At 49.9% G+C, this 14222-nt stretch overlaps 1 protein-coding gene across 1 annotated transcript in view; it reads left to right on the top strand.

The window, feature by feature from the left end:
* MMD2 (monocyte to macrophage differentiation associated 2) overlaps positions 1-14222 on the top strand; it is a 48502-nt gene that overhangs the window by 27500 nt on the left and 6780 nt on the right. The window contains exons 2-4 of the mRNA XM_059898724.1: positions 5276-5357; positions 7960-8120; positions 11773-11847. Coding sequence (XP_059754707.1) covers positions 5276-5357; positions 7960-8120; positions 11773-11847 — 318 coding nt within the window. The remainder of the gene's footprint in view (positions 1-5275; positions 5358-7959; positions 8121-11772; positions 11848-14222) is intronic.

The following is a 14222-nucleotide window of genomic DNA, read 5'->3' on the forward strand; positions in this document are numbered from 1 at the left end:
AACCTGGGCCCCCTGCATTGGGAGCTCGGAGCCTTAGCCACTGGACGACCAGGGAAGTCCCACCCTGGGAACTTTAGAAATATCCATGCCTGGGTTCCAGCCCCAGAGATTGCAGTCTCTTTGGTCTGGGGTGTAGCCTGGGCATTGGCATATTTAAAAGCTTCCCAGGTGATTCGTTTTCTTAGCTTTTAAAAACATCGAGGTAAAATTGACACGACATAAAATGAACCGTTTAAAAGTGAACAATTCAGTGGCATGTAGTACATTCACAGTGCTGTACAACCAACATCTCCATCACCCAAAAAGGAACCCCTGTACCCATTAAACAGTTTCTCCCCCTGCCCCCAGCCCTTGGTAACCACTGATCTGCTGTCTGTCTCTATGGATTTGCCTGACTGGATATTTCATATAAATGGGGCCATGCAATGTGGAACCTTCTGTGTCTGGCTTCTTCCACTTAGCGTCATGTGTTTGAGGTTTATCCTCGTTGTAGCAGGTATGATGGCTGAATAATATTCTATTGTATGGCTGGACTGCGTTTTGTTTATCCACCCATCCATTTCCCGGATGATTCTTAATGTGTGGCCAAGATTGAGAAACGCTGGTCTGACCTCTTCTCTTCTCTTCAGATTGGAATAATAGTAACTACTTTGCAAGGATGTTGTGGGCTTTAATGGGGCGCTCTTTGTGAAGTACCAGGATGGGTCCAGTAAGAAAACGGTGCCTGGGCTCCTTAGGGGAGCTCCCCAGGGAGAGGGGGAAAGAACATTTATTCTCCGAGCACCGCTGTATGTCAGGCATCCCCGTATGGGCTCTTGAACCGTATCATTTCATGGTACCTGCAGGCTAGGTAATATTATCTCCTTTAACACACAAGGAAGTTGCAGCCCAGAGACGTTAAGACATTTCCCCTATGTCACACAGCAGCTAAATGATCATACAAGGACTTTCCACCCAGCTGTGCCTGGCTCCAAAGCCCTGGCCCCTCCAGTTCAGGGTGGAAGGCGACCTTCTGTCCTTGTCTCCCTGCCAGCTCAGTTTGGGAGCCCTCCACGTGGAGTTGCCCTCCCCACCCCCATCAGATGCAGTGGCCACATGGTTATCTAAGTGGCAAGGGTTGGCCACAGAATGGGGATTCTGTTCTCCAGAAAGCAGGCCAAAGACCCATTTCCCTCCTTTAGTTGAACCAGCGGCAGCTTGCTAGAAATGTCGACTCTTTGAAATTTCCCACAATCTTGAAGGCTGCCTAGCTCACTGCCAGCCCTGTTCCAGACAGTCTAAACTTTCTCTCTGCATCTCAGCTGTTCAGAATGACTCCCTTGTCCCTCTGCTGGGGAATGGATAAACAAGTCATTACACATCCTTATGATGGAACAGTTCTCAACGATAAAAAGGAAGGAACCATTGACCCAGGCAGCAGCATGGATGAATCTCACCTGCATTAAGCTGAGTGAAAAAAGCCAAACTCAAAAGGCTGTGCCGGGGTGGGGGGGCGGCGGAAGCCTGGAAGGGTTGAGATGACAGCCAAGAATAGTAATGTTAGGAGGGTTCATCGTTTTCTTCTCATAGAAAACAAGAGATAATAAGGAAGTCCCTGTTTGGCATTCAAAGCACAGTTTCTTTTCACCTAAGAATACACTTGACTTTGTGCAATCAATTCTCTTTAGACATTAAAAAAAAGGTCTGTAGAGCTTCTATATGATCCCGTTTATATGATGTTCTGGAAAAGGCAAAGCTATGGGGACAGAGAACAGAGCAGTGGTTACTGGGCTGCGGGAGGGTTAGGGTACCAGGGGGCAGGAGGGCAACTGGGGGGGTGATGGACCTTTTATTTATCTTGATTAGGGTGGCAGTTATACAACTCTCTCCACTTGTCAAAACTCATAAAAATGTGTAGCAAAAAGGGAAATTTTACTGAATATAAATTAAAAGGAAAATTAAAAACATAAACAGTGAATTCATTGTCCTCTTCAAACGCCTGCCTCGAGGTTTATGAAGAAAGAAATTAGGCTACAAGGAGTTAAAGAAAAAGTTCTCCGTTCTTGAGGGCTGTGGGAACTCTATTTCTTGGGCATTTGCCCCTGGCCCTGGGGCCCTGGCCCCCGACCCCTGTCTCTCTCTCTCTCTCTCTCATTCAATAGCTGCAGCGCTGGGTGAGAGACAAGGAAAGTTTTGTGGAACCCAGAAATAAATAAATAACTGCCCATCCAGGTCACCATGGCAACCATGACATCACCCTCAGACCCGAGGGCTGGCACCACGGGTGGCTTGTTGGTGTTTGTTAAAGGAGCAGGGGAGAGGGCAGCCCGGTAACAGGTGGAGGAGACTTGGTTTCCCGCTGGGGAGAAAGGCGTCCATTGCACCCCTTCACGGTTGGCCTCAGACCCCCGCCCCCCAGCCCTAGTGGAGGGAGCGTAAATTAGCACCGCCTCTTTGGGGGGCTTTTGGGCAGAATCTGTCAGAGCTAACACCGTGTGTACCTGTGTTAGTGTCTCCAGGGTTGTGGTCACAAACGAACACACACTTAGCGGCTTAAAATAATGGAAATCTGGTCTCTCTCCATTCTGGAGGCCAGAAGTCCAAAGTCAGGATGTCTGCAGGGTTGGTTCCTTCTGGAGGCTTGAGGGAGAGTCTGCTGCAGGCCTCCCTCCCGGCTTCTGGGGGCTGCCAGCATCCTTGGCATGAAGGTGCATCACTCCAACCTCTGCCTTTGTCTTCATTCTGTGTCTCTCCTCTTCTTATAAGGGACACCTGTCATACTGGATTAGGGGCTCACCGCCCCCCCTCCAGTATGACCTCATCTTAACTAATTACATCTGCAATGACTCTTTTCAAATAAGTCCCACATTCTCAGGTCCTCAGGGCTAGGACTTCAGCATAGGAATTTTGGGAGGACACAATTCAACCCATAACCCTATTTTTGTTGTTATTGTATTTGCTTTATTGGCATAGATCCAGCATACAGAAGGTACTCAAGAAATGCTAAGTGGACGGCCCCTAGCACGGACACAGCATACAGTGGGCACTTAATAAATGCTTTGTGCACTGTACTGCATTGTGCCCTTTGTTCTGAACCATACACCCATTTCTCATTTGTGTGGGTCTTTATAGTAATAATCGGGTTCCTGGGGTGTGGGGGAAGGTTTTTGGTGTTTCAGTGAAGTTTAACCCCACCTGGTGGATGGTTCTTGGCAAAGTCCAAGGGGAACTGTCCATTTACCTGACTCTGAGCCAGTGTGGTCCTGCCTGCCGCCCGAGAGCCAGGTGTTTGCAGATCTCACCTCCCCCACCGCCAGCCTGACCTGAAGACCCCTGCAGAGAGTCCGGTCAGCCAGGTGTGGCCATGTCCCATCCCACCTGGGCGATGTCACTTCCTAACTCTGCACTGGAGCTTCCCCTCCGTAAACCCGGCGTGGTGGTGGCTCTGTGGGCGGTGGAGCTCCCGTGAGGATCAGGTGAGAGAACGGGGCGGAGGCAATGGATGGGGCTTGGAAGATTCCAAGACACCAGAGCATCAGGAATGCTTATTGTTGGGACTTCCCTGGTGGTCCAGTGGTTAGGACTCCATGCTTCCACTGCAGGGGGCATGGGTTCGATCCCTGGTCCGGGAACAAAGATCCCTCAGGCTGCACAGTGCAGCCAAAAAAAAGAAAAAAAAAGGAATGTTCATTGTCAAGATAAAGTCACCTGGCCATTCCACGAGTGGATCCACGCCCAGAGGAAATGAATGCATATGTTCACTACAATGAATTCTTAGAGCAGAGTTACCATAACAGCTCCAAGCTGGAACGTCCGCGTCCAGTAGACGGGATAAATAACTTGTGGTTCACTCACCCTGTGCAATACTCTATTGCAACGAAAACAGCCAATTACTGAGGCCGGCAAAAGTCATGCTGAGCCCAAGGAGCCAGACCCAGAGGGTGTGTGCTGTGTGATCCCACTGATGGGAAGTTCAAGAATAGGCAAAAATAGTCTACGGCGACAGTGTCAGAGGGGGGTGTCCTTGGGGGGCAGTACCCCTGGGAAGGTGTATAAAGGTGAAATGAAGCAGGACACTATGGTCCTTGCCCCCCCACCCCATGTCCTCCGCCTGCCTTTTGTCTGTGGAAAAAATTTAGCCAAAGAATAAGTTTAATCAGAGAAGTGAGAAAATGCAGAAACAGAGGAAAACAGTCAAAGGAGACCAAATAATAATAGTTCAGTCATTAAGCAACATCAAGGACCTTTAGTTCTTCCTTAGGGGCTATAGGTAATATTCTGAGCCGTATCCTATGAGCTGTCTTACAGATACTGAAACCCCACCAGGTGGAAGAAGTTAACTACATGATGACCAGGCTGTAGCCATGACATAAGCTGCCACAATTCCAAGAACTGGCCCCAAAGAAATGGAAACAAACCGACCCTGGAACTGAAGATTAACTGTACCTAGAATAATCGAGATGACGCTGGTCAGACCACTGATGGCCAATTTCAGGATGACCGTCAGAGCTGACTGCGCTGTTCCTGCATGCAGTCCCCTCCCTCTGTCTGTAAAAGCTCTTGCCCCCTGATTGTCGGGGGGGTGGAGTCGGCCTTTGGGCAGGCGTCTGCCCTCCCCGCTGATTGCCGGCCTCCAAAATAAAGCAACGTTTCCTTTCCTACCAACACTTGTCTCTCGAGAACTGGCTTTCGAGCGGCGAGCAGCCGGACCTGGGTTCGGTAACAAAGGCGCTTTCTAGGGTGTGGGAAAGAGGCTCTGGCTCGTCTGGTGGTGGTCACGTGGGCGTGTGTCTACGTCGAAGTCCACCCAGCTGTACCTTGGGGAGCTATATTGTAGGTCTGTTATGCTTAAAGAAAATTAAAAGTAAGAAATGAAGAGGATGCTGCAACCCAATATTTATTTATTTATTTTGGCCGTGCCGCGCAGCTTGTGGGATCTTAGTTCCCCGACCAGGGATCGAACCCAGACCACAGCAGTGAAAGCACCGAGTCTTAACCTCTGGGCCGCCAGGGAATTCCCTGCAACCCGATATTTAGCAAACACCACTTTGGGGATTAAGCACAAAATGTTGGATAGTCCAAAAAAAGTGTAATAGAAAGAGGGAGGGAGGGAGGGAGGGGCAGGTGAGGAGGAGGGGAGAGGAGGAGGGAAAGGGGACGGGAGGGGAGGGGGGAGGGGAGGGGACCCTCTTCCCACCAGCAGGGGCCGACGTCCTCAGGCCTCCTGGGAATTCTGTGGCCCGGGCCGCTCCCGGCTTCCCAGCCAAGCTTCCGGGAATTGTGTGTCTCCCTCCAGGTTCATGAACCACCGAGTCCCTGCCCACCGGAGGTACCAGCCCACGGAGTACGAGCATGCCGCCAACTGCGCCACCCATGCTGTGAGTCTTGGGGGGCTGAGAGCTAAAGAGGGGGGCTGGGGACGCAGCCTCTTTGCCCTTGGAGAGATCGTGTGTCCGTTCCATGGCAATGTCCCGAGTGGCCTGTTCTCAAGTCTTCCATGGCCCTCGGAAGAGCGTGTGGGATCTCGAGGGAAGGTCATTTGGGGAAATTGGAGGCGCTGAACGTGCCTCCCTTTTACTTTAAGAACCTTCAGTGGCTCCCTAGTACCTTGTACAGCATCCAGGCTCGGTAGCAAGTTCCCAGATAGGTCTTAGCCTTTGTGTTATGTTGGCCCACCTTCCACTGCCATGATCTTGCCCCCAGGCTCCAGCGCCCTGAGCCACCTGCTGTTTCCGAAATAGAAGGCATGACCCCGTGCCTTTGCACATGCTGTTCCCTTTGCCTGGAATACTTGCCGTCTCCCCCCACCCTGGCCTTGTCTAAGAAATCCTTCTCTGGGCAGTGGTCCTTAACCCTTTGGCGCATGGGCCCCTTTGAGGATTTAATGAAGCTCTAGACCTACGCTGTCCAGCTTGGTAGCCACTGGCCTCATACAACTGAAATGCAGCTTGTCTGAATTGACATGTGCTGCGAGTATAAAATACACACCAGCTTTTAAAGACTTAGCATGGAAAGAAAAGAATGTAAGGTATCTTCTTAATACTTTTCATATTAATTACACGTTGAAATGATATTTTGGATATATTGGACTAAGCAAAATATTAAAATTAATTTCACCTATAAATAATTTCCTTTTCAAAATGTGGTGACTACAAAATCTAAAATTACCTGCGCCACCCACGTTATAGTTCTGTTGGCCGGGGCTGCTGTAGAATCTCTCTCCAGATAAAGTGCTCCTAACACACGAAATTGGGCAAACCCTTGCAGGGACCCTGTACCCCCAGTGCTTTGGAGAGTTCTGAGACTTCTCAGAGGGAACGATGGATAAACCAAGATTCGAAGAGTGAGGAGTTTTCCAGGTAGACATGGTAGGGAGGGATGCCTTCTTCAGAGAGACCCACAGGTGCAACAGCACAGAGGCATGAAGCGGTGTGCCCTGACTGGGAGGCTGGGGTATCAGTGGACCCAGGGGGTGGGGGGCAGTGGCCAGAGATGCTTCTTGAAGACAGGAGATCTTGGCTTCCTGTTTTACCACGATATTCTCTAGAGTTATGCTGTCCAGTATGGTAGCCTCTGGCCTCCTGTAGCTGTTGGAATTGAAATTGAAACCAATTAAAATGAAAACTTCAAGTCCTCAGTGGTACAAGTCACATTTCAAGTGCTCAGTAGCTGCGTGTGCCTAGTGGCTCCCATACTGGACAGTGCAAATCTAGAATGTTTCCACCATTGTAGGAAGTTCTGCTGGGCAGTCCAGGGTCTAGAGGCTTCCCTCCATCATAGAATTTCTGTTGGACAGTGAAGGTCTAGAACCTTCCCACCATCACAGGAAGTTCTCCTGGATGGTGCAGGTCTAGAACCTTCCCTCCATCATGGGAAGTTCTATTGGACAGTACAGGCCTAGAACCTTCCCACCATCACAGGAAGTTCTCCTGGATGGTGCAGGTCTAGAACCTTCCCTCCATCATGGGAAGTTCTATTGGACAGTACAGGCCTAGAACCTTCCCACCATCACAGGAAGTTCTCCTGGATGGTGCAGGTCTAGAACCTTCCCTCCATCATGGGAAGTTCTGTTGGCCAGTGCAGGTCTAGAACCTTTCCTCCATCATGGGAAGTTCTGTTGGACAGTACAGGCCTAGAACCTTCCCACCATCACAGGAAGTTCTCCTGGATGGTGAAGGTCTAGAACCTTCCCTCCATCATGGGAAGTTCTGTTGGAGAGTACAGGCCTAGAACCTTCCCACCGTCACAGGAAGTTCTCCTGGATGGTGCAGGCCTAGAACCTTCCCTCCATCATGGGAAGTTCTGTTGGACAGTACAGGCCTAGAACCTTCCCACCATCACAGGAAGTTCTCCTGGATGGTGCAGGTCTAGAACCTTCCCTCCATCATGGAAAGTTCTCCTGGATGGTGCAGGTCTAGAACCTTCCCACCATCACAGAAAGTTCTCCTGGATGGTGCAGGTCTAGAACCTTCCCTCCATCACGGGAAGTTCTGTTGGACAATACAGGCCTAGAACCTTCCCACCATCACAGGAAGTTCTCCTGGATGGTACAGGTCTAGAACCTTCCCACCATCACAGGAAGTTCTGTTGGACAATACAGGCCTAGAACCTTCCCACCATCACAGGAAGTTCTCCTGGATGGTGCAGGTCTAGAACCTTCCCACCATCACAGGAAGTTCTGTTGGACAATACAGGCCTAGAACCTTCCCACCATCCCAGGAAGTTCTCCTGGATGGTGCAGGTCTAGAACCTTCCCTCCATCACGGGAAGTTCTGTTGGACAGTACAGGCCTAGAACCTTCCCACCATCACAGGAAGTTCTCCTGGATGGTGCAGGTCTAGAACCTTTCCTCCATCACGGGAAGTTCTTTTGGACAGTGCAGGTCTGGAGAAAAGGCTCGGGTTGCTCAGGGGCTCTGTATTTGCCTGGGCCCCACTCCAAAGGCTGGCCCTGCAGCACCTCTCCCCACCCTGCTTCCAGCTCTGGATCATTCCCAGCATCCTCGGCAGCTCCAACCTCTACTTCCTGTCGGACGATGACTGGGAGACCATCTCTGCCTGGATCTACGGCCTCGGCCTCTGTGGGCTCTTTGTGGTGTCCACCGTGTTCCACACGATCTCCTGGAAGAAGAGCCACCTCAGGTACCTGCTGCCTAGCCCATGGGAGGGGGCGAGTGCCTGGCGGGGTGACCAGGGCTGGGGCCCACGGTGGGCTGAGGGGTGAGGCAGGATGCCTCGGGCCATGCTTGGCTGAGCCAGGAGGGGCCCTGGACGGAAGGCCTTGTGCCGTCTTCGCCTCGGGCTGGCGGGGTTGAGTCCCACGTGGGCGGACCACCTCACCCTCATTTGCCTCGTTTGCTCACTTCTACGAGTCCGGAAGAACAAGCCCCTCGCTCCCAGGGTCATTGTGAGGGACCCTCATAATCGTCATAACAATCGCCCCCTTCTGGGCACCCCCTAGGTTCCGGGCATTCTGCAGATGTCCCTCTTCATCTTTCCAATAATTCTGCAATGTAGGCATTAGAACCCTGGATTTTAATTTTGATTTGTTTTGTTTTTAATTTTTTTTAAATTGTGATAAATACACATGACATAAAATTTACCATCTTGACCATTTTAAGTATACAGTTCAGTAGTGTTAACTACATTCACATTGTTGTGCAGCTATCACCACCATCATCTCCAGAACTTCTTCATCTTCCCAAATTGAAACTCTGTCCCCATTAAACACTAACTCCCCATTCCCCCTTCCCCAGCCCCCGGCACCCACCCTTCTACTTTCTGTCTCTATGAATTTGACTGCTCTGTGTACCCCATGTAAGTGGAATCGTATAATATTTATCCTTTCATGAGCACAATGTCCTCAGGGTTCATCCATGTTGTAGCAGGTGTCAGAATCGCCTTCCTTTTCAAGGCTGAATCATATTCCATTGTATGGATGGACCACACGTTGTTTATCGCTTCATCTGTTGATGGACCCATCTGCCTTTTGTGACTGGCTTCTTTCACTGACCGTGATGTCCCAGGCTCATCCAGGTTGTAGCTTGTAGAATCCCTGTTTTGTGCCTGATGACACTGAACCTGGAACGTGACTTGCTCAAGGTCACATAGTTGTGTCCAAGCCAGTGTTGATTCTAGGTTTCCAGGGCCCCCATAAAGTGAGGGGACGCTCTGGTCCATTGTAGCAGCTGCAGTGACCACTGGTCCCCATGTCCAATGCCCCTCTTGCCCCCAGAAGCCCTGTGACTCTGCTGTATCCCACCCCCTCCTGTCCCCATTCTTTCCTCTCTGTGGCTCCTGGTTGCTGTAATGAATTACAACACACTGGGGGGCTTGAAACCACAGGAACTTAGTCTCTCATAGTTTAGGAGGCCAGAAGCCCGAGATCAGGGTATCAGGAGGGCCATGTCTCTACAGGAGGACCCTTCCCTGCCTCTTCCAGCTTCTGGTGGTTCCCATGGTTCCTTGGCTTGTGGCAGCATCACTCCAATCTCTGCCTCTGTCTTCACAGGCCTTCCTCCCCGTGTGTCTCTGTGTCCAAATCTCCCTCTCCTTTTTCTTCTAAAGACAGCAGTCATTGGGTTTGGGGCCCACTTACCAGTGGTGTGACACTGCTGCCCTTTCGTGTCCTCATCTGTGACGCGGTGGATGAAAAGTATGGTCCCTCCCTCCTAGGTGGGATTAAAGAGTTAATGCTCGTAAAGAGCTTAGAACGGTGCTCTGATTATAGAATGTGCTCTGTATGTATCAGCTGTTGTTATTCCTTTCATTTCTAGGAAGACTTGCAGTTAGCCCAGCATCAGAGAGAAACACGGCCAAATTTAATGAAGGCTGCAGTCGCTAGATAGAATCACAGTTTGTACTAGTTATCCACTGCTGCATAACAAATAACCCTGAATCATAGAGGCTTCAAATAACAGTAAACCCTGATTCTTTCTCAAAGCTTCAGAGAGGCAGGAATTTGGGAGCTTAGATGTGTGTTTCTGGTTCAAGGTTGCTGATGTAGTCACGATGCTGCCCAGGGCTGCCGTCACCTGAAGGCTGGACCTGGGCTGGAGAAGCCACTTCCAAGGTGTCTCCCTCCCAGGCCTGGCATGTCGGTGCTGGATGCTTGGGGGTGCTCAGTCCTTCCCACGTGGACCTCCCCTCGGCCACATGGCTCATCCCTCCCCCAAAGTTAGTGATTCAAGAGAACAAGGCAGAGGCTGTGATATCTTTTATGATCTAGCCTTAGAAACCACACACCATCATTTCTGCAACCTCCTATTGGTTCCATATGTTTGCCATATTTGTTGTGGGAGGGGCCGCACACAGGTGTGAGGACCAGAAAGTGGGGCTCCTTGGGTACCATTTTGGAGGCTGGCTACCACGCTGGTCAGGTGTATTGATGACTGTGATTTGCTCTTCAAGGGGAGGTCATAACGGAAACAGTAATGTTTATGAACACTTCCTGTTACGCGTTGTGCTGAGTCCTGACCCTCTTAGTCCTCACAGCGACCCCGATAGGTGGCCAGTATCCTCCCTGTTTTACAGCTGAGGGAGCTGAGACCAGGGAGGGTAAGTAACTTGCTCAAGGTCCTAGTCTCTCTGTGGTAGGGTTGGGATTCGAACCCAGGTCTTATGGCTTCAGAGCCTGGACCTGAACCAGAATGCCAGAACCCAGAGGGTCTTCAGGGGGCACCTAGGTTTTTTAGTTTTGCACTTATTTTTTTTTTAATGAAAGGAGAATAGAATAGAATTAATAAACATTTAATTTTCCATATTTTCTTCTGCTTGCTAGACTTCTCTTGAGTATGCATTTTTAAGTTCATTTTTTCCATTTTTATTTTTATTTTCTTAATTGAAGTATAGTTGATTTACAATGTTGTGTTAGTTAACAGGTACACAGCAAAGTAATTCAGTTATACATACATACATATATATGTATATGTATGTGTATTTGTATATATATATATTCTTTTTCAGATTCTTTTCCAATATAGGTTATCACAAAATATTGAGTATAGTTCCCTGTGCTATACAGTAGGTCCTTGAATTTCTTTCATTGTTTAATTGAAGTATAGTTGATGTACAGTATTATATAAGTTACAGGTATACAACGTGGTGATTCACAATTTTTTTAAAGGTTATATTCCATTTATAGTTACTACAAAATACTGGCTATATTCCCTGGATTGTACGATACATCCTTGTAGCTTATTTTATTTTATTATTTATTCATTTATTTTTTTGAACGTGCTGCACGGCTTGTGGAATCTTAGTTCCCCGACCAGGGATCGAACCCAGGCCACCGCAATGAAAGCGCCGAGTCCTAACCACTGGACCACCAGGGAATCCCCCTTGTAGCCTATTTTATACGTAATGGTTTGTGCCTCTTCATCCCCTCCCCCATGTTGCCCCTCCCCCTTTCCCTCTCCCCACTGGTAACCACTAGTTTGTCCTCTGTATCTGTGAGTCTGTGTCTCACACTTTTTTTTTAAGCTACTGAATTCTTTATCATTTGAAATCTTTCAAAAAGCCCAGCATATAAAACAGAATGCCGACTTCCTCTGATTAAAGTATGGCAGGAGGCTGTCGGGGGAGGAGGGTCCTCGGTGGTACCCCCGAGGTGTCTCCATTCAACTCCTAGGGTGACAGGGAGCCTGGTTGGAAAACCACTGCTCTGGTCACTCACAGATGGGGACACCAAGGCCCGAGGGGTCATGGTGGATGGAGGTGCGTCAGCCCCGAGCCCAGGCTCCCCCAAAGCCCGTTGGTCCAGGGCAGGGCCCGTAACCCGCCTTCTCTGCCACAGGACGGTGGAGCACTGTCTGCACATGTCCGACCGCATGGTCATCTATTTCTTCATCGCGGCCTCCTACGCGCCCTGGTGAGTGTCTCTGCGGGTCCCCGGGAGGGCTGGCGTTCTCTCTTTCCTTTGTTTGAATTTCTTCGTGTTTGGCTGGGTGATATGGTGGCACAAAAGCGTGTAAGTAAAAAGACGCCCACCACCCATTCTCCTTCCTAGAAGCAACTACTTAGTACCAGTTTCCTGTGTATCCTTCCGGAGTGCTTTTGTGTAGGAAAGAGCAAACGTGTATGTATGAGTATATGTACAGACACACATTTGCATATATGCATATGTATATATGCAAATACATGCACAGACATACCTATATTTTATATGTTTATATTTATACTTATACTTTCCTATTTTAATACAAAAGGAAGGATACTGTACAAACTCGGCAGTTTGCTTTCATTCTCTTAGTCATGGACTTGGGGACATCTTTCCATATTAGTACCTTGAAGATTTCCCCACTCCTTTTTCTTTCTTTCTTTTTTTTTTACAGCAGTATAATGTTCCCCGGCCACCCCTATTTATGAATATTTATGACGTTGGCACTCCCCCTCCCTTTGCTATAACAAACAGGGCTGCAGTGAAAGTCCTTGCTGTTGTACCACTCGGCATAGGCGCTTGGTTCTGTTGGCTCGAATCAGGTGAAATTTTTGAGGCAACCTTTTCTGATCTACAGAAACAGCAGGTTCATATGGCCAAGCCTGATCTTTGCGGGGTAAATTCGAGGCTTGGACGGCTTGGGGGCAGGAGTGGGCCTTACTCATTGTTGCCAAGTCACCCTGCACAGATTGTACCAGTTTAAACTCCCCCAGCAAGGGACTTCCCTGGTGGCGCAGTGGTTAAGAATCCGCCTGCCAGTGCAGGGGACACGGGTTCCAGCCCTGCTCCGGGAAGATCCCACATGCCGCCTGTGAGCCACAACTACTGAGCCTGTGCTCTAGAGCCTGCGAGCCACAACTACTGAGCCCACGTGCCACAACTACTGAAGCCTCCTCACCTAGAGCCCGTGCTCCGCAACAAAGAGAAGCCACCGCAATGAGAAGCCCGTGCACTGCAACGAGGAGTAGCCCCAGCTCACCACAACTAGAGAAAGCCCGCGCACAGCAGCAAAGACCCAACGCAGCCAAAAAAAAATAAATAAATTAATTAATTAAAAAACAAACAAAAAATAAACTCCCCCGGCAAGTGCCTCAGGGTTTTCAAAAGTTCTGGAATAAAGAAACACTCAGGTCACACGCGAAAAGCCGGGAAGCCTGCAGAGCCCCTGTGAGGGGAGAAGGGCCGTTCCAGTCACACTTGTTGAATGTGTCTGGGTGGCCGGGCGGTGCTGGGGGTCAGGACGCTAAGGTTCTGGCTGGCAGAGGGGCTCTGTGACAGGACAGTGACAGCACGGTGACACGGGCCTGTGCGCATGCAGCCGTGGAGCTCAGAGGAGGCACCACCCTGCAGAGGTGGCCTCAGGAGGGCTTCCTGGAGGAGGTGTGCCTCTCTGAGAATCTGCACGTTGGCCTCTGAGGAGTGGGAGCCACAGAGGTTTGTTCCATTTTTGCCTGGGGAATTCCCATTTTTGGCTGTCGTAAACGGAGCGTTCTTTTTCATCATCTCAACTAATCAGTGGGTTTTGTCGGTGCGCACAAAGACGACTGCTTTTGAAACACATTTTATTGAGACGTGCCCGGGGGATACGCACAGTGAGTTCCCACACGCTGCAGCCAGCACCCAGGTGGAGAAACAAAACATCTCCAGCCCCTCCCCAGTCTGCTGCCCCCCAGGGGTAACCACAGTCCTGACGTCTGCCATCATAGGGTAGTTTTGCCTGATTTCTTACTTCATGTTAATGGGATCATCGTTCTTTCGGATCTTGCTTCTTTCGGGCAACAATATGTGGTGAGAGTCGTGGAGTCATGATTGCAGGGGTCACCGTCCAGTCTGCTTGCTGGACAGCGTTCTGGGCAAATAAACCACAGGTCTCCACCTCCTGTAACCGGTGTTTGAGGGTGATTATTGCTCCACGGTCCTCTGGTCATTGTAGTGCGGGTGTGGTGGTGAACAGGGTACAGACGGGGGCTGCTGGTCTACACTGAGGAGTGGTTGGGTGTTTGAAACAGGATATTGATGTAGTTTTATTTTTTGGACTGAAAGGTGATGCCTTGGGAGCAGAGAGGTGTGAGGAGGCTGGTGCAAGGACCTGGGAGAGAGATTGTGATGGCTGGGGCCCTGGTAGTAGCCTTGGAGTCGAGAGGATGGATAGATGGATGGGTGGATGGATGGATGGATGGATGGAAAAGATATTTACAGGAAACTGAGTGGACTGAGTGACTGAAGGTGGGGGAGAGGGGATGTAGAGCAGGGGATGCCAGGGTTTCCGGCATCAGCTTTCCCCAGGAAATCAGCGACTCTCAGGA

Source organism: Balaenoptera ricei, chromosome 15 (assembly GCF_028023285.1).
Source record: "Balaenoptera ricei isolate mBalRic1 chromosome 15, mBalRic1.hap2, whole genome shotgun sequence".
Lineage (NCBI taxonomy): Eukaryota > Metazoa > Chordata > Mammalia > Artiodactyla > Balaenopteridae > Balaenoptera > Balaenoptera ricei.